The 20,874-nt window shown below is 41.0% G+C and overlaps 1 protein-coding gene across 4 annotated transcripts in view; it reads left to right on the top strand.

The window, feature by feature from the left end:
• The window catches only part of adamtsl3 (ADAMTS-like 3), a 198,397-nt gene that overhangs the window by 107,220 nt on the left and 70,303 nt on the right, over positions 1-20,874 (top strand). For 3 of the 4 annotated variants that reach the window (XM_034581509.1, XM_034581511.1, XM_034581514.1), the window contains exons 5-6: positions 7,398-7,443; positions 11,209-11,445. The exons of the other annotated variant lie outside the window; for it this stretch is intronic. In XM_034581509.1, the coding sequence (XP_034437400.1) occupies positions 7,398-7,443; positions 11,209-11,445 (283 nt within the window). The remainder of the gene's footprint in view (positions 1-7,397; positions 7,444-11,208; positions 11,446-20,874) is intronic. 4 annotated transcript variants of the gene reach the window in all.

Raw genomic sequence — 20,874 nt, 5'->3', positions numbered from 1 at the left:
CCCATTGAATTTATGAGGACTAGCCAAAATGTCCTCACAATGATGGTATTTTACCAAAATTGGCCCTCATAACTATAGATAGACATGCGTGCACGTAAACGTAAGCGCCCACACACACACACACACACACACACACACACACACACACACACACACACACACACACACACACACACACACACACACACACACACATCTTGGCCCTGGGTCCTCTCGGATTCAAGTTTTTATGTTCACTTTACATTCAAAGTCAAGCTTATGATTGTGGTATACTGCAGTGTACACAGCAGACCAAAGGCAGGCTTCAACTTGCAACAGTCACATAAGATAGACAATGAAGACAATACATTTAGAATAAGTGTGAAATATGCAATTAAACAATCAATAGGCTTTAAATAAAGTCCAGTGCTGTATTGATTTAAATGGGGTTAATGGAAATGACAGGAACAGGTAACTATATATGAAAAGTAAAGTGACGTCTAAACTGTGTTGTTGATCTATTCATATACAAATGGTTTTAATTGCATCTATCACACGTACTGACAAAAGCATGCGAGGAAATAAAGCTTTATCTGTAAACTCATCAATTTTTTTTTTTTTTCTATAATTAAATTTAGGGTAAACTACATAGTTATTTCTCAAATGTTTGCTTTAAAATTAGCAAGGAAATGAATGTACCCTGAAATCTCACGCACTTTGTTCCAGACTGGTTCCTCACAGTAGCCATGCTTTTTCTTCTCCTCAGTGTTTGCCTTCGTTTAGTCATGCCTGAAATTCCTGATTTATAGCCAGTGTTAAATGTGTGAAGCTCTAAGTGTAAGTCATTCAATCCTTATATTATTGTGAGTTATTTACATATCAGCATCTGTCTCCTGACAGACTGTAAGAATATATTTTCCTCAGTTTTTCAAATGGAGTCAAACCCCCACTACAACACAAGTTGTAATCATCCCTATTTATTTTACCAGCTGTCAAGTTCTTGACTACAGACAACAGAGTGCCTCTGATTCACTGACCAACGCGTACATCACAATCAGAATGCTTTTAGGTCAATGGATATAGTCCCTTTGCTACTTTGTACCTCTGCAAATAAAAAAGAGATAATTTCAGAGCATGTGCTTGTTATGTCATTATGCTGTTTAATGAGATTTTTTATGCTTTCATGACAGAGTAGAGCTGAAGATGAGGCTAGTTCAATACATCATGTTGCGGCTTACTTAGAGATCAGTACCTTATAGCTGCAGTATTCAGTATTTACAGCAACAGTGGATCAAATGTCTTATGTGTATTGACATCTGAGACTTGTTGTGATTGGTCCACCTTCTCTAAGTGAAAAACCGGGAAGCAGAAGGATTAGAGAACAAAAATGTTCAAGCTAAACAGTTAAGCAAGTTTTAAAAAATATAGTGTAAAAACATGCAACAAGCTTTTAAATGTGATCACGTTCGGTGAAGGTCATGTTCCAGGACAGGCAATAGATTTCAGGCTTAACAGAAAACGGAGGCCTTCAAGCATTGAAACCCATCAGAGCGAGGCAGGACGAGCGTGGCAGATATTACAGGAAGGTATAGTGATCCACTGGCTAAAACTGGTGTTAGCAAGCAGAGATTGGCAAAGAGCAGAGTAACAACCCTCAAAATACAATACATAAGCAGTTATAGCATGTCTACCACTCAGGGTGCATTTAGATCTTAGTCTTGGGGAATGAACCAGTCCTTTTGTACTGTTTTAGGGTAGTAGATGTGATAGGAAGGGAGAAGATGACAGGAAAAAATGGAAATAAAGTGTAATCCCAACATTAAAAATATGATATATTACCTGTGGCTGAATGTTCAGGACAAGTAAACTAACTCCATCAGACAATGAGACAATGAGGTGATGTTAAAAATGAGCAAAAACCAAGTAAATTAAGTGCAAGTTAAGATTAAATGGTCCTTTTGAATTTACTTGAACAAGCAAACCAGAACCTGTCGATGACATACTGATTCCAAACCAAGGATACTTTTAGCTGACCTGCTACTAAGATTATTAGATGAAATAAAAATGTTAAAAATTGAAAGTATAACTCCACATATTGGTATTTATGAGAAAAATAAACACAGAACAGGACTGCAATTTGGTTTGAGGATGCTCTTCAGTGTACTTATTCATTTATTTTGGCACAGCTGACAGCCCCCTCCATATCTCTACCTCATGAGCCACAGCTGCCCCTAATCTAATATTGTAATATAATAATGTATAATCATCTAATATAAATCTAATATTGGTAGATTTGTGATGGGAAACATGTAATCAGAGTTGTCCTTTAACTTTTAAATGAACACGACACACTTCCCACTAGCCTAAGTCATTTTTACATATTTAAGAAGTCTGAGGTAACAATACACAGCCTCTGTCACTCCAAAGTTACATTACAAATATGCCCTTTGCTTAAACATGTTGCTGATCTTGGGTTTATGTAATCAACAGTCTAAAACAACTTGCAGTTCAAAATTAGCTGAAAAGAAGACATTTGGAACATTATGGATAGTTTCCACTATTTGTTTCTGCTCATTTACAGAAATCTGCAGGCTGAATGGTCTGTATTTATATAGCACAATTCTAGTTGTTATGACCACTCAAACTGCTTGACAGTATAGTTTATTCCAATTCTCAAATTCATATAGTACATCTGTGGGCAGCTTTTTCTATGAGGGGCAATTTGGGGTTTGGTGTCTTGCCCAAGGACACTTTGGCATGCAGATGGGGAAGACTGGGATTGAACCGCCGACTGTCTGGTTCGAGGCAACTGCTGCACCTCGTTTACCCCCTCAGCCACACCCGCGTCGGTTCGAAGATATACCAGACCAAGATGACATGCTTGATGAGAGAACAACTGGAGCAATGCACAGTGAACAACCTTGGTGAGATGCAGGAGGAGCCAGGCAAAGAGACACCCAATAGTGCAGAGGACCTCAAGAAGCCCAAGTAAAATGCCATTCACAACCCCAGCGGGTGAAGTGGCCTCTAGCCAGTAGAGGGAAGGAGTGGCGCTAATTTGCAGGGCAGAAAAGATCACAAGGCTGAGACATGAACTTTGCCTCTTGAAGAGGCAGTTCAAAGGGGCAAGCAAGGATGAGAAAAAATAACCAGGAAATGCTCTTCCTAGCAAACCCCTTTCTTAGTGGCTAGCTGACACACTCAAACAAGGAGCACCTACAGTGATTGAGCACAAAGGGAAGAATTTGGAGAATGCACAGCCCTCATCAGTCAACTAAGATCTACCACAGAGTTCAACATGAAATAACCTAGCTGGAAGGAAACCCAAGCTGTTGTCAAGGCTGCTAGAGCTGGGTCAGCCCCTGAACCCAGTGGAGTACCCTACCTAGTGTACAAGAAAACCCAAACAGACTGACTGTGGATGCTCCTAGGGATGATCTGGAGGAGGAGGAATTTGGCCCAGAAATGGAGATATACAGAAGGTGAATGGGTTCTAATGGAGGAACATTCTACCAACATCAAGCTGTGGAAGACCATCTCAATGCTCAGTCATGATAGTAAGATATTCTTCAGTATCATTGCCCAATGGCTGATAGTGTAAAGCTGGAGCTACCAGTACATTGAACAGTCTGTGCAGAAGGGAAGGATTCCGGGAGCCCCAGGATGTATTTAGCACAATGGTGTTGGTGTCACACACCTGACCAGAGAGGCACGGTAAGGAAGTGGTGACCTGATAGTGCTAATTAAAGAAATTAACAGGAAATGTAAATGTAGAAACCAAAGTACAACCTAAACAAAATGCTATGCAAGCCATGAGGGAGAGAGAGACTGGCTGAATGTCACCAGCTTATATAATGCAGCCAGACCAGGTGAGATGAATCTCCCTGAAGACCAGGCTCCTCCAATCAGGCTCCTGCAGGGAGAGGCCTGCTTTGAGAGGGTCGTCACCACCCCGCCATAAAAAAGTGGTTTCACCTTGAACCCTAGAAATTAAGCAATGTTAATTCACATGGCATTCCACATTGAACAAGTAATTTACTTCGTCCTTTTGGAGGCAAAGGATTGAAACGTTCATCACTCCCTGAAACAAACCTCCACACAGATCTCAGGTTATTCCAGCTTGTCCAACCCTAGATGTCCACAACCCTGGTACCAAAGGAAGCATATATAAAACTTAAAGGGGACAGTCCAGATTATAGTTCCTGTATTCTTAAGTTTGTGTCAAGGCCAACTCCCTGACTCCACAACATCCTAAAACATCAGTTAAATTGTGTCCCCGATTCTAGTTATCTGTTGTGTTTTTCTGTGTTATTTTGGGTGGAGACCAGTTGGTTTTCATATTAGGGACAATAACAGCATCAGATTGTTCTTTCTACTCTGACGTCCATAAATCCTACACTAGGTTTGACTATTTCCTGATATCTTCTACCAGCATACTGAAGTGTGGACGACTGCATCAATATAGTGACAGGACTACAATTAAAAACAATAAGGAAGCCCAAACAAATTTAACTGCAGTCTCCATGGACAAGATGGAATTCTGGCTGCATCGCACAGAGCTCTTGTGCAAGATGTGGAAGCTGGCCGAGCAGGTCAAGTCATCCTCCCATTAACTTATTACAAAAGAGCCATGGGTAAAAAGAGATGTCACCTGGTCCAGCAATAAGCGAGAGTCAGATTTGAGGAGCTGCAATCATCCAAATTGTGGTGATGTGGCAGCAAAGGGCATGGGCCAGAAAAATGACTTGGTCCAACTTGTGGAAGTACCTCATCCAGTAGGTGTATGATGTGCCCACCAAACCTCCTCTCTTGGGGCAACGTGGAAACACCAGCATGTCCTCAGTGCCAACGAGGGGGAACTTTGTAGCACATCCACAGCATCTGTACCAAAGCACTCAGGGATGGGTAAGATTGGTAGCGACACAACCAAGTGCTGAAGGTAATTGCTGAGTCTATCTGCAGCACCATTGACCAGGCCAAGACCTAGAACACCAAGGTATAGAATTACATTTTCAAAAGCAGGCAACCACCAAACTCAGACATCGAGAGCCCAGGCAGGCCTCAACATTTGACTGGCAAATGAGGGTGGACCTTGGACAACAACTCCAGTTCCCTGGAAGCAATGTGGAAACCTCCCTGTTGGTATCAGAAACATCTAAGCAGGTAGTTATGCTGGAGTTAACAGTGCCATGGGAGGAACGGATGGAGGAGGCCAGTGAGCAGGAAAGGTATAAGTACATCTAGCTGGTGTAAGAATACCCAATGGTGTTGGAATGCACAGTGCATGCCAATTGAAGTGTGGGCGAGGGGCTTTGCTGGAAGATCACTGGGCATCACTTGTGTACACAACAGAAAAGCCATCATGAGATGTTCAGGGGCAACAGAGACAGCAGAAACAGTGTCATGATGCTTGGAAATCTTGAGGGATAGGCAGTGGGCTAATGCTTCTTGGACACAGGCTGCAAACTGATCACTCCTGGTAGGGTCACCTGGGCAAAGTTGTCTTAAGTTGAAAGACCTGAAACACCCGATGACCCCAGGTACTATCACTGAGGATGTTTCGAAGTGCATCATTAGATGTATGTTACAACCAACAGAAAGAATACTGCCTGTGTGAATAGAGGCAGATTGCATTACAGTGAGCAAAAGTGCATACTGCGTTGTAGCATTTTTGTTCAGAGAAAGCCAAACATTGTGTGTGTGAAGAAGCCGGAGACAGACCCTGTTGTCTTGTCAGTGTTGTAGGTTTAGTGGAAGACTAATGGCCAGAGCTACAATGACCCTGGAAACACAGTTCACCCACCTACACACACAGATGCACTAACTGGAGGACACCCACACACAATCATTAGTTAGTGCAATTTAGTGGGGAAATGTATCAACAGGTCCAGTAATATGGACCTGTGGCTTGCTGTTGTTTGGGCCTGGATTAGCTTGGAGGTTGCTGAATGGTTTTAGTCGTTTTCAGCTCCATGTTTGCCCTGAATGGCAGATTATACCAGGCCTACTTTACACTGGCATGAATGAGCTGCTACCAGTTTAGCCAACTGTTATTGTAAGCCTGCAGGAGAAATGTAGACTTTACGGCAGTTAACACACACAGAGAGATTGGATGTTGTTATTGTTGCTAACAAGGTGGAAAGGGTTTAACAGCGTGTCCATGCTGTCATGGGGAAACGAACGTTGTGCCATGGCACATTTCACACAGGGTGGGAATTTATTCTGACACACTGTATGTGTGTGTGTGTGTGTGTGTGTGTGTGTGTGTGTGCGCAAGTATTTTGGACTCTGCCAGCTGGAGCTTAGTGAAGTGCTGAGATGGCTGCTGGCTCAGTTATGTGTGCTGCAGGTGGGGTGTGCTGTAACCTTACAGTTGTGTGGCTGTGTGCATGGGTATGTGTTTCTGTATGTGTTTGTGTTTGTGTATGTGTGTAGTCATCTATCACGTTGAGTCTGTACTTTAGGAATTTGCCTGCAGTCCTGTCTGATCCAGAGCAAATTGAGAGAAGCTCATCAAAGACCAAGGTGAGAAAGAAGGGAAAATATTCAAAACTGGGAAGAGGGAAAGAACATATTGCACAGAAAAACACAACTGAGGGGGAGAGAAGCATAACAAACGACACACAACTAGAACAGTAGGCACATGAAGCAATTGACTCAAAATAAAAACCTGATAAATCAGAGGAGGGATGACATGACAAAGCCCCAATCCAGAGGACAAGAGGGGTTCACTGAATCGTTTGATTAGTATTCAAACAATATGGTGGCATTTCCAAAAGCTCCCAGGTTTCCAATGTACGGAAGCCATTTGTTGCCTGTCTCTCTCTCCCATTTCAACCTAATCTTAACCTTATGTAAAATGCGCAGAAAATATTTTTAAAATAAAAAGGAAAAAAACAATGCTTTCACCAGACCTTAACTCTTATTGGAGACAGTGCCCTTTACCGTCATCAGCAAAATATCCGATTTTGAAATCATTTTAAGAAGAATGGTTTCTCAATACTTCAGAATTTAGAGATTAATAGAGTCAATTCTAGGTTTAGTGGAACCAGTTTTGCCAGATCTACGATAATTATTGTATTTGTAGGATAATTGTACCATCTGTACGATGTCTGATCAATGATGCATGATGTACAATAATTTTATCCTTTTGTGACACTAAGTATGATTAGTTGTAATCTGGATAGTAAAATAAGGATCTTGTCTGTCTTCTCACGTGACGTCTTTCCAGCAAATCATATATGTTGGAATGATGAATGTGAACATGGACTCATATGTCTGTATTTACTCATCTCTTCTCGCCATTCCATGCTCTTCAGACTTGTTCTTAAATATTATGTCTCGACTTTCCCTGAGTCACCAGTTGGTTTTGCTTCCTGCTAAAAGTTTTTTTCCCCTTTTTTTCCCTTATGGTGCAGAAGCTGTGATGGCAAAAACATCCGCTACAGAACCTGCAGCAATACGGTGAGTCTTCTCATAATTACTCATTGATAATATTAGTTCTTACATGGATTTAAGATAATATGTGTTAACTTGAAGAGATAATCTATTGATTTAGTTCAGTGTGTAAAAGAAATATAGGTCCTTGCATGATGTGGATGTATAGGCTATTAATTAATCATGGATCTCTAGAGATCCATGATCTCTAGTGGATCACTTATTGCCGACACTGCTTCAGGATCAGGGCAGACGCACATTATAAGCCTGTGTCCCCAATTCTAGTTATCTGTTGTGTTTTTCTGTGTTATAGTTGGTATCATTTTAGGGACAATAGCAGCATCAGATTGTTCTTTCTACTCTGACGTCCATAAATCCTACACTAGGTTTGACTATTTCCTGATATCTTCTACCAGCTAGTGAAGTGTGGACGACTCTGCATCAATATAGTGACAGGACTACAATTCAATACAATTCAATTTTATTTGTATAGCACTAAATCATTGTATACATAATCTCAAGGAACTTTAAATAAAAGGTCAGACCTTAAAAATTTGCCTGGCCCTGCTAAAGAAATCCCGTCTCCATCCCGTGGGAACGACTGGTTGTGTCTGGCTTGTGGAAACATCACATAGGAGTGTATTGCCAGTAGTACCAAAAGCAACATCCTCCAACCTCAGTCCCGTCTCAGCCATCCTCAGCGCCTGAACGTCTGGATCAGAAACTTGATCTGCCGCCATGCAATCATAGTCCAAACCCAGATGAACAGCTCCAGTTACCGCTCACGTGGGAAGTTTGTGAAAGCGTCCACCTTTGAGGTGAGAGAGACTGCCCCGTCCTTAGTAATGCTGTGTCCCAAGAAGTCAATAGCCATCAGCCCAAAGTGACACTTGGCTGGGTTTATAATCAGGCTGACTGGGTCAGACAAACATATAAAAAAAGGCAGGTCCCTCAGCACAGTATCCATAAGTCGCTGAAAAGTCTGTGCTGCATTTTTAAGGCCGAATGGCATCCGAAGGAATTCGAAAAAGACCAAATGGTGTGATACCTGCTATCTTGGGGATGTCCAGTGGGTGCACAAGCACCTGGTGATAGCCACGGACTAGGTTCACCTTGGAAAATATGACTTTACAAGCCAGGCGGGCAGGAAAGTCCTGAATGTGTGGGACTGGATAGCGATTGGGCGTGGTTGAGCTGCACGGGTGCCATCCGCCGTCTTGCTTTGCCACCATATGCATCAGTGAAGACCTTGGGCTGCTGGAACGATGAATGATTCTAAGGCACTCTATGTTCTCAAACTCAGCCTTAGCAATAACCAACCTAGCCGGTCCAGGTGTCGGGTCCAGGTGCCGGCTCCGAGCGTGAATTGGTGGGCCGGCCTTAGAGATATGATGTTCCACCTCATGTTTGGTGGTGTTGGATGAGAAAGTGGGCTTTGTTAAACTTGGAAACTGTAAGGGTTTTGTGTTCTGAAGGTGTTTATTTTGTCCGCCTCTTTATTAAGAGTGTTTTCTGTTTTATTATTACCTCGTGTTTCTTGACTTCCTTGTGTTTATGTTTGTCTGAGTTGTTTCGGTGTCCCTGTGTTATGTTTCCTGTTTTATTTTGTAGTCTCTGTTCCTAGTGTGTTTTCTTTCTTCACTTCCTGTCTGTGATTGTCTGCACCAGTCCTCATGTGTTCCACCTGTGTCCAATTGCCCCTGTCTTCCCTGTGTGTGTATATAAGTCTCTGTGCTTCCCCTTGTCCTTGGCGGTTCGTTGTCTAAATACCTGTCGTTATGTCCTGTCGTGATCTCCTGTGCTTTTTGTATCCTGTGTCTCCTGAGCTCCCGTCCTCTGCATCTCCTCGTCTAAGCCTCCAGTGTTTTTCCCCTTTGTGCTTTTAGTTGTTTTTTCTACCATTAAAAGGACACTTTTTGTTTAAAACTCTGCATCCTGGGTCCATCTGCTTCACCGGTCCCTGACAGGAAACTGTACCAGGAGGAGGTGGCTCCTCGGTGGCTGGTACATTGCTGGACAGTCTGATACACAGAGTGAACAAAAAGTCACTCCATCAATCAGACGGCAGCTCTTGATATCCACTAACAACCCACAAGCACACAGGAAATCCGCATTTAGCAGGGGAAGAGTAACTTTTGCTGAAACAAATTCCAGAATAAACGTTGGTCTCCAAAACACAGCTCCACGTACCTTATTTCATAGGTGTGGATGGGGCTGCCATTGGCGGCATGCAGCAGGGGGCCGTCCCGGTCAGTCAGCATGTTCACCCTCGATGCAGGCAAAGCGCTCTTCTGCGCCCCAGTGTCGCACAGAAAGCGCCGCCCAGATGTGGTATCCTGAATAAATATCAGCCTGCATGGCCGGTGTTCTTGGCAGTTAGTGCGCGCTGGCCGCGCCGTTTCCCGTCCCGTTGAAACTGCATGGGGAGCGACACCTTTTAGCCTTTGTACCAAATTGTGCATGGTAAAAACACAGGTGGGAGCTTTGTTGGCTTTTAAGGAGGGACAGCATCTTATCCATTAATACAGAAGGCTTGCAGTCGCTGAGGCCGTTTAGAGAAAGAAGCCGGCGTGCTAATTTAATCAATCTGCGACAATTCCCTTTAACTTCCTGTCTACACATCTTCCGCCGCAGACTAAAAACACATCTCTTCCGACTATACCTTGGATAAAAAAGAAAAAGCACTTAAATGGCACTTACTTATAGCACTTTGTAGTTTGGCTTTCTTGAAGAAAATTGTACTTTCTTGATTCTTGTTCTGGGTTTGTACCCTCGTGGTTAAATGCACTTACTGTAAGTCTCTTTGGATAAAAGCTTCAGCTAAATGAAATGTAATGTAACGTAATGTACACCAGCACGTGCATGTGGTCACGTGAGATGCATTTTCAGGCATGTTAGTATGAACAGTCATTAAATCTCATTTGGAGCCAAAACGCATGTGTGGATAGAAATGGTTTACGTTTGAAAACGCCATTTTCAAATGAAAATATATTGATGAAGCCCCCAATTCTTTCTTGTACACATAAGGAAGAGGTGGGCGAGGCTGACAATTAGATCGGCTGAAATGAACCTGAGACACAGGCAAACAACAATGAAACTGAGTTAAAAAACAAACAAGAAGTTACCGGGCCAGAACAATAGGAGATGGTCCAATAAGCTGTTGGTGAATGGGGGATCTTATAAAGACTGAGGACTCATAACGTTTCTGGTTTTAATACTGCAGTGGCTGCCGAACACACACACACACACACACACAAACCACTTCTTTAAAGCTTAATTTAAATTAAATTCAAGTTAAAATCAAACATTTGCCTCTTTAGATAATTGGCTGCTTTATATTTTGTTTTTCTCCCATTAAACATATTGTGTGTCCTTAATTGTCAAACATGATTAAATAAATTCTTTCCTCATAAAACATTTGCTTTTAAATCTTTAATATGTCTTAATGCTTTGGAATCTGCATTGATTAAATCAATGTTTGCTATAACTAGTAGTCCTCTCCTTGGTAGCCAAGACTCCACAGATACAAGAGAAAATGGAAAACCATGAAATTGCGAAAGAAATGTTCAGCAAAACACAATGAAAATACACTTTTAAAGCTTGGTAAAGTATTTTAAAAGCTGTTTGTCAATCATTGTTTTGTATTGAAAGTTTAACAACAATTATTTTCAATCTTTTTACATAAAGTTTCATTTCATATTTTTAATGCCAATTTACTCAAATTAATCATAATGATGTAATGTGGTGTCACATTCCAACATCTGTCCTTGATCTTGTTATTCCTCTCCTCAGGACTGCCCTGCAGAGTCAGGTGATTTCCGGACCCAGCAATGTTCAGCCCACAATGATATCAAGTACCAGGGTGTCACATATGAGTGGGTCCCAGCACCGTATGACTCCTCTGCACCCTGCGTCCTGCAGTGCCAGGCTAAAGGGAGAAGCCTCACTGTTGAACTTGCCCCTAAGGTGCTGGATGGGACACGATGTCAGGCAGATGCCTTTAACATGTGCATCAATGGAATGTGTCAGGTAAGGGGTCATATTATAAAAATATTGTTATGATCAGATATTGTGTAGTCAGACACTTCTGACATTTATCTCACTGTGTATGTAAATAGAGCAATAGTATAAAATTGCAGCAAAACAAAAGATGGGGACAGTTCTGTGGCAACACCTGTTAGCTGGAGCAGAGGCTCTTGTGTGTCCTCTAAAGCTTTGTTCATATTTCCTCTTGAGTTTTACTGATTTATTGAAAGTGCTTGTGAGGAGCAAGCATGCACTTGTTCTTTGCGGCTCTGCACTGCCCTCTCTTCATCATACTTAATATATTAAACCCTGGATTTTAGGTTTTAGGCTCATCCCATTTCACCCTTCTCTCTACTCCTTAGCCCTTCCCCTCCGTTTTTGCGTGTCCACGTGTAGGAGTAGGGTGTTCTGATTCTTGTTGGGATGGAGGGGTAGTGGCAAGTGTAAAGGCTGCACAACCCTAGAAACTGAGATTTTTCAGACCCACACTTCAAACCGAGGGCTATGAGAATTTCCCAGAATGCCTTGTGAATCATCTGCAAGATGGGAGAGATCCACAAATGTATTATTTTCTCCATTAATCATTTCAAAACTACGATAATAATTGTTACATCTTAGTTTAATACAGTTCAATGTATTATGGTCATTTTTTTCACAACAACCTTAAAAAAAATATCTAGCATGCTAACGTTGCATTGTTATTACATGATAATCCCGTATTTTGTCATGTTCAGTTACCTCGCATGAAATCATGCGAGGAAACTGAACTTAACTGTTCCTAATAACAAAGCATCTTGGCAGGATTGCCTACAGACACCTGCTATTAACTTAAAGCTGTGTGCTTTTGATTTATACGTGAAATAATGCAGAGCATCCAAGCTTTTCAATTTCCATTGGATGAATGGCAAATGTCATTGTGCTGTACCATTATTGCCATAGTACAGAGGGAAACCAGGAAAACATGTCCTGAATATTTACCTGGTAATTTGATTCAACTGCATTAGTATAGATGTTATTTTGATATTATAGGTTTGTCACTTTAGTAACTGCAAGCAATAGCATTGGTTTATTTAAAGATCTGAACAATGTTGTTACAACGACATCCCCATCACATCTGTTTAGATTGACGACTACTGATGACTTGTCGGGTTCCCACGACTACTGCTGATGTAACGGCTTCTTGAAGCACTGTCCCAATTCGTAGGGGAAGATTTCAACCACTACCCCTTGTAGCTCTGTTTGAAGATAACCCTCAAAAGCAAGGGGTAGGGAGAAGGGCTGAAATGGGATTGGGCCTTAGTATCCTTTCAAGCTAAAATAAGTCCACTGAATGGTAGAGCTACAGAAGGTGTGTAACCACTGCTGTAAAGTCAGTGAGACCACACTCAAACACTAGAGTTCACACTTTTTAGTTCAGTTCAGCGACATTTTTCGCTATCATAGATATAGTATTACAAAACTATATAGTAGAAAGTCAGCAACATGACATAACAAATTTGAAAAAGCAATCAGGACTAGAACAACGTTACATAAATACAGACCATTGAATATCAATGACAATAACAGTATCTGTATTATGCTCTTTAAGAAAATCCAAGGAAGACGTCTGGTTGTGTCTGACCAATTCTGGGCTCAAATCTGAGGATTAGAAGCATGTGATAATATGTTTTATTCCCACTTCAAGAGACACCCTATGTGCTGCCTTTCAGACTCAGGGGAAGGACATCTCTGTTCAACTAGCAACAGCTTTTAGCATCACACAGAGACAACATATACCCTGCAGTATATAAGCTTTAGATTGTCACTGTTATTTGTGGAAATATCTTCAACTATATTTGTGTTGACCTTGACCTTTGGCATTTTACCTATCAGCTCCAGAAGTTAGTAATCCAGAGATACACACATTTTCACCATATGTTGTGAAAATCCGTTCATGCTTTTTTGAGTTATTTTGTACACACACACACACACACACACACGCGCACACTCACACACACACACACACACACACACACACACACACACACAGTCACAATTTTAGGAATTATCATGATCAGGGTTAGGATCAGTTGACTGTAGGTTAGAAACAGGAAATGAACAGTGCTTTATGTCTCGTGTTTTTTTGACCTGTCCATCCATTCATCTTATTGAATCAACCTTATTTCACTGCACGTTGTTCCTTTTAATAACATCATCTCACCCCCTCCTCTGTTTATGACAGACCTACAGCTTCTGAGGGCTTTGTCACTTGAAAGTAAAAATACAATATGTTGCTGTTTTGCCTTTTGCTGCCAACACTGATGCTCTCCTTTTTTTCTCTGGAAAGTTTCCTGTTACCCTAGAGCTCAGCCTGGTTCTCTACTTTAAAAAAAATCTAATTCTGTCTGTTTGCCACTAGCCCTATACTGAGTATTCATCGCTGCTTTGCTTTGCAGCCAGTAATGTGTTCCCACGTTAATAATGGGCCATGATGAAATGCACTGGTGAGCTGGGACATGGAAACTCTGGTCCCTGCACTGTCATAATCATGTCAGAGCCTCTATATTTAGGAGAGCTTTGTTTTAGGACACACTGAGTGGAATTTACTGTGGACTGCTTCCCCTCCCTGGCTGCTGCTTGATTAGAGGTTGTTTGTGACTGCATGACAGGAGGAGGAGCACATGTACAACACCTGACAAATAATTATTTATACATGCTCTTTGGCACAAAGGTGATGTAACAGAAAGTGAGTAACAGGAACAGAAATGCAGTAGAAACCTGTTTTAATACAATATATTCTGACTGTCAAGTGAATGTTTGTGTTTTAATCTGCTTTGTTGAAGTGGAAAACCAGAATAGATGAGGTCTGAACACATTGTTGGTTCTCATTTGTTGCTGCTGTCAGTTTGACCTCGTTTCATGCTGTATGAAGTTGGCAGGTTTTGAGTCCCATTGTGCCCTTTTTCGTTTACAGAATCTTTTGAACAGCATTTGATATTGAGAAACACACAAGGCAACAGGTAAACTCTTGTTTGTACCAATAAATACATTTCTATGCGTAGTCCTCTATTGTTTTAATCTTCAAAGTTTATTTGGGAGAATATATGATATAAGTGATAATAACATTGCGTATTCGACCCCACGTTAAGACCTGTTGTTAACATCCAATCACAAGTGGATGACTTTAAGTTCATCATTTCACATCTGGCAGTACAGCATGTCCCCACGTGTTTCCAGTGATATCTTGTGATCAGATCTCACTTCCCTCCATTACATGCAAATTAATACATACATAAGTTCTCTTCACCAAGGCCAGATGCTGTGACTGGGCTAGTCTGACTGTGACAGATCTGTCTGCTGGCAATGTGTTTATGTGTGTTTAAATCCAAGAGGCAGAGAGAGAGAAAGAGGGGGAGAGAGAGCAAATATATATATTAAAAAACAAAAAATTCACAAAAAAGATATAAATACACAAAAAATAATCTGGTGTGTAGGTTCACACTACAAAAAGGATGTACCCATCTAATTATGTCCTGAGTAATCTGATCTCAAATTTTTCCTCAATGCGTCTTGGCGGCGTTCACACCTGAACTTCGAGGTTCAGGTGTGAACGCAGCCAAAACACTTTTTGTTGTGTTTTGTGATCCCCCATTTGTTGTTGTGTTTTTCTTTTTCTTTTTCTTTTTGTTTTTTGTGACTTGCCTTTGTGATTCCATATTTGTCAAAGTCATTTGCCCTTCAGGGCCACCGTACCAGCATCCCAAAGTGCAAACAAAGGAAATAATTCACCAAATACGCAAAAAAAGGAAATAAATTGGAAAAACTTAAAAAAAACTACCCCAAAAACACACTTTGTATAACCCCACCACACTACACGTCAGAGATGCTATCAATACCAATAGAGAAGTCAAATCATCTTGATCTCCCCATGGTGGAGGCATGGACAAATTTAAAGTGAAAAAATAGGTTAAGGACATTTTTACAAAGATGGTTTGTGCCATTTTAGGTAGTTCTGACGACACTTATCTATGTTCAAGTATTAATGTTTCTGATATGTTTGGTTTTAATTTGTTATTTGGTTTTATAAAAATGGGGTGAAACATCCTGATTGACAGCTGAGACTGACTCGCGATTGGTCGCATGCATGTATTGGTAGAACTTTGATATGGCAGCTCCTCACCTTGATCATTACAATGGAGAATATGGCTCCAAGGGATGTAAAAAGCTAAAGATGACACCACCATTTCTGTACAATGGGCAGAGATGAGTTGCCACACACTATCACATGCTCCTAATTCTCAGAATTACACCCACATTTGGTCACAAAACAGTGCCTCCAATAAAGGCTCTGGAGCCAAAGGGGGAATCATTTTTCCTTAGATTATAGTTTGAAGTCGCAAGTGTTTTCCAAATGAGTTTTTTCACTCTGAGTCACAGCCAGTACATCTGTGTTTGTGGTGTAAAGTGAAACAAGATTCAAGATTCAATACTGTATTGCCACACAACTCAGTTGTTTGGAATGTGGCTCAGTCTGCCCATGACAAGGCAACAATCACAGCATTACACATCACAAGAATAACAACATTGTGAGGGTTTGTTTTGGATCTGGACCCGAAAGCAGACACAGAGATGGATTGGTTTGTGAGTGAGCAAAAAAAGTCTTTTAATGAAACGCAGAGGCAGGCAGGTAACAAGCTTGGTGCTGGCTGAAGCTGAGCCTGTGGTCAGTGAGCTGGAGATGAGGCTCTGGGATCCTGAGGCAAAAAGAGGAAAAACATTAGGAGGATTCACGAGACACATAAGAAATAGTTTCCACTAGAGGACAACTTGAGATCGGCCCAGAGTGTTTACCACTGAGGTGACGGAACAACGTGGTGATAAGTGGGGAGAACACCGGGGTTCTTGTAGGGCTGTTGATGAGGTGATTGCGACCAGGTGTGGGACTCGCTCCAGGTGCCAGGACTCCCACACTCACTCACGTGCACACTCACGTGCACACACAGGGGAGAAGGTGAACAGGAGGGGGGCAGACAGAAAAGGGGGAACACTAGAGGAACGGCCTGAGCCCTGATAAACATAACACATAACTCCCTCCCCATAAAAAACATAACATACATCCCTGGATGTAAAATACTGAATAAATACTGAATAAAATTAAATACAGTAAAATGTAGTGAAAATAGAATAGAAACTTAATATGTCCAACGATTAACACAATTATTTATTTCCTTAACTTAACATCTGCCCCTGTTCAACAGGAAATAAGCATGTTCAGTGAAAGTCTTCTGTCTCTATACAGAACTGTCAAACTGAGGTCCACACCATTTGAAACCCTTATCTTCTGCAATCACTGTTCTTCAGGTTGTTCAGGTTCAGTCCCCTCTGTTTTCCATTCCATTAGATTTGTTGAACTGAGTTTCCCAGGCAGGGAAATTGGTTTCTGTACCAAAGTTATACCCATTAATGCCAACTGCTAATTCCACAGTACTGCATTGAGTAACGGTCTCAGTATGCATAAAACAACCTATGCTGCATGGTTTGTCACCCAACCAAGTCTATAGTTCAAATATTTACATTCATTCATGAATGGACACACTCTAAGCCCTGCACTTATTAGCTATTTTTAGACATGGAATACACAATAAGTGTACCTCAATAAGTACACAATAAGTGTACCTCTTCAAGTGATGGATTGTGTCATTCAGACATACAGTTAGGTGTCTGATGATACAAATGTAAGTTATTTGGTCTAAATAGGACTGGTACCATGAGTAGTGATGACATTAAGGTTGAATAATGTTTCTTTTTTTTTTTCACATGCTGTAACACTCAGACTTTTTTTTTTTTTTTTAAACCACATTGGGACAGCTCAACAATCTTCAAACACAACGCTAAACCCTGACTTTGCAAACTTAATATGGCTCTGTGTTAGCAGTTGTTTTATCGCACTGTTCTCAGTCAGACAAACTAAATGTACAGTTTATCTCTCTTGGTGCATATTTAACTTTCAATCTCTGTCCGAAGTGAGAACATTTGTCACATTTTTTCATTCATTTTTCATTCATTTTTAGACACAGTCCCCTCAACTCCAAATGTGTGGTGGAGGGGTGTTCCCACTCATCTGATAAACCTTTATTTTGAAGCAGACAGAGGCCCTGAGATGATCTGAACTTTGTGGTCATCATTGCAGTGCAGGCCAAATTGCCTGACTTTAGAAAAACTATATTTACACTCAAATTAACCAGATCATATTCATAGCAGATATTTTGTCATGCCACTTAAGTTCAATGCATTACTTAATGATGGTAAGATATCATTTAGATTTCTTCCAGGGCCCTGAGGATGTGTATGATTGCACACTGCTATAACCTACTAGGAATTCAACTGATAGCTGAGCTATCATTACATAAGGAGTCAAACAATTCTGCCATCAAATCCTAACCCTGGAGCTGAGTGCAGCGTAGGCACAGCCACTGTCAGTGCTCTTTCATGTTTGAATGAATAAAAGCCGTTTGTGCCTGGATTTAGTTTCTTGGAGCAGTGGACTTCAACAGAGTACATTAATCAGAGTGTACCTTACTGTGCTGAGCTACACCAACTTGGCTCTTACTAATATTTTACTTTTTAGATTCACAGGTTACTGCTATTACTGGTACTCAGTGGTATACAGTGAGTTGGTGAGCTGTATGCACATGCACAGTGCTATATGTTATGACAGATATAATACAAGGGTTACAACTGCAGGGTGGTGATTTTAGTCATGCCTCTGCATAGATGACATTCATGGCTGGAGACATTATGTTTCTTGGTGATCATGTCCCATCTGTCTGTCCATCCCATCTTTCATGGTCATACATGTCAAAACAGTGAAAGTTTCATTTCAACAAAAATTACACTTGCTACTTTTTTAATTATTTAATTCCTTTGTTTGTACATGTGAGTCACTTCAAATATTTGTTTCTGGGCAAATATGCAACTGGACTGGATGGAGGAGACATACAACCAAGAGGCGTTGATTCTAGTTAGTGATATGCCTTGTTTGTGTGTATACCAGTCTCAGTATTAACTGCACCGTGAAACAGTCATCATAATAATGTTTTCATGAGCGCAGTGCACAGCTTTAGTCTTAACTATAAGGAAGTATTTTTCTACGGATCAGTACTGGTCAACAGAGACTGCAGCACCAAAAGGAACAGGATCATTGTGTGTCTGGCTCTGTCTGGCTGTGAATTGCAACACTAACAAGTTGTTGACCAACTGAAGCTGAAACGTAACACAGCTGCTGTGAGAAAGTGAGAGGAACATGCATTTTAGATGACGGACAAAGGGGGAATTTTGTTGCCTCAGGACTGCATGTATTACATTCTTTGTCACGACTCAGCTTGAGCCCCACAGGGGGTATGATAATAGTAGTAATGCAGGAATGGTGTGCAGAGAGGTGGGCCGTGCTAGTGGCTCTTTAGAGTGCAGTATAACTGGGCTCCTGTCTATCCCTATATCATGTTGTCTGTACCTCTAAAATTATTTGTTAAGTACCAATAGACAAGACTTTGTACAATAAGCACTTCTTCCATAATTAACTTTCTTTGCCCATATACAGTAAAATATATACATACAGAACTGTGTGCTCTGCTGTCCAAAAAGTCACTGCAGCAGTTTTAATCTTGCCAACTAAAATCCAAAAGAAATTAGTTGACAATGTATTGAATGTTTTGTCCATAGCTAAATAATAATATTCTGGATGACTGCATGGACAAATGCACCTTTTGGTGTTTTAATGTAAAGACTTATTCAACAACCTTAATGTATCTGCAAGAAATGTCTTGCATTATGTCTTTATCAGTAATGTTACCTTATGCCCTCAGGTGTCATGTTACTTTATGTTCATGTTCACAAACATGAATATGTCAGTCATAAGATTTCTAAAATACTGAAATACAAACTGAGTGAGAGAGGTGCATGATACTTTTCATTTATAAAAGATCCTGAGTCCAAACAGCAACAGCTTTGTTTTCATTGAAGGGCTATATCATAATAATGGATATAATGGACACTGCGAAATACCTGTTTTGTAACAATCAACAGTGTGGACAGAGCCCCACTTTAATTTGGGGAAGCTGTTTGCTGTTTGGAAAAGATCCAAGTAGCAAAAGAAAAAAATGGACAAATGAAGCTCATTTCCTGCAGGCTGGAAAAAGTTACCCCCCTCTCACTTTGGTTACGGTTGTTTGGCCACAACTTGGACTCTCAAATTGAACTTAGTTTGATTGATGTGACAGAGTTTGCCTGAGCAAAACGTAATTTCTGGAGAAGCTCGGGCTGCTCAGGCTGTTTCTGTTGCATCATTAAACTGAAAATCCTCCAAACAATTGGGCTCACTCAGGTTTCTTTGCAGCAGTAATGGGAGATGGATGATGGACGTGTGCGCAAACAACAGCTGCTGCTGACCCTGACGTACAGGGAGTGCCCTGGGCCTGGCAGGGATGAAAGGGCATCATATGGTGATGGAGACAGTAGTACAGGAAGGGGTGCTATGTTGCTGTGGTATTGTAGCAGGAAGTTTGTCAGTGACGGAATGAGGCCAATTCTTCCTCTAGTGAATGTGTATGGATTAGTAATACACCACAGAGCAGCATGAAATCCAGCTGTATACAAGTAGAAGAGAAGATAAACACAACTCCTAGGAGCAAATGGTAAAAGAGAAATGTGTATGTGCCACTTTGTTTTGTCAGCCTGTGACAGCACTTCAGCATGTCAAGCCTCAGCATGTCTACATTAGGATGTGTCTGTTTGTGTGCATGAGAGCACTTATTATTTTAATCAAACCCAGGGGTAAAACATACTTTACTTCTGGAATAGATTTAATTGCAAGTTCAACATCTCAATACACACTGAACAGGATTAATGTGATTTAAAGGGTAACATAATATTTTGGGGTGGCAAAGTCTAAACCACCTTTTGAATACAATGTTGATAATACATTCAACAGGAAAAAGAGAAACAGTTTGAGTTCAATGCCAAAGTTCACCAATACCACCACAGCACATTGCAGTGAATAGCAGGATACTCATTATGCTTGAAGCAAGATTTGTTTGTATCCATGCTGTAAGGGAGGAAATATTCTACATGGTGATTCTTAGGTTAGAAAAGGTTCACAATCAACAATAAAAGTAAATAACATTGGCTGATCTCTGCTTGTGGTGCAAGACTTCCAGGCTCCTTCCACCTGAGGAGAGTGACTATTCACATAAACCTAAGCACTTGTCAGGAAACTGTAAACATACTGTAACTCATTTTAAAGAGGTTCATGATCAATGCTGTAGTGTAGGTGAGGTTGATAGCCTTTGCCTTTTGTGCAGATAGTGCTGAAATGGAGAATGTGAGAGACTATAACTGCTGACAGAAGAAGTGATCCCACTGCCCTCTCTGTGGTTGGAATTTTCCAGCCCTTTT

The sequence above is a fragment of the Hippoglossus hippoglossus genome, chromosome 3 (assembly GCF_009819705.1).
Source record: "Hippoglossus hippoglossus isolate fHipHip1 chromosome 3, fHipHip1.pri, whole genome shotgun sequence".
Taxonomy (NCBI): Eukaryota; Metazoa; Chordata; class Actinopteri; order Pleuronectiformes; family Pleuronectidae; genus Hippoglossus; species Hippoglossus hippoglossus.
Note: the sequence above shows the minus strand (reverse complement) of the source record. Positions and strands in the feature narration are given on the sequence as shown.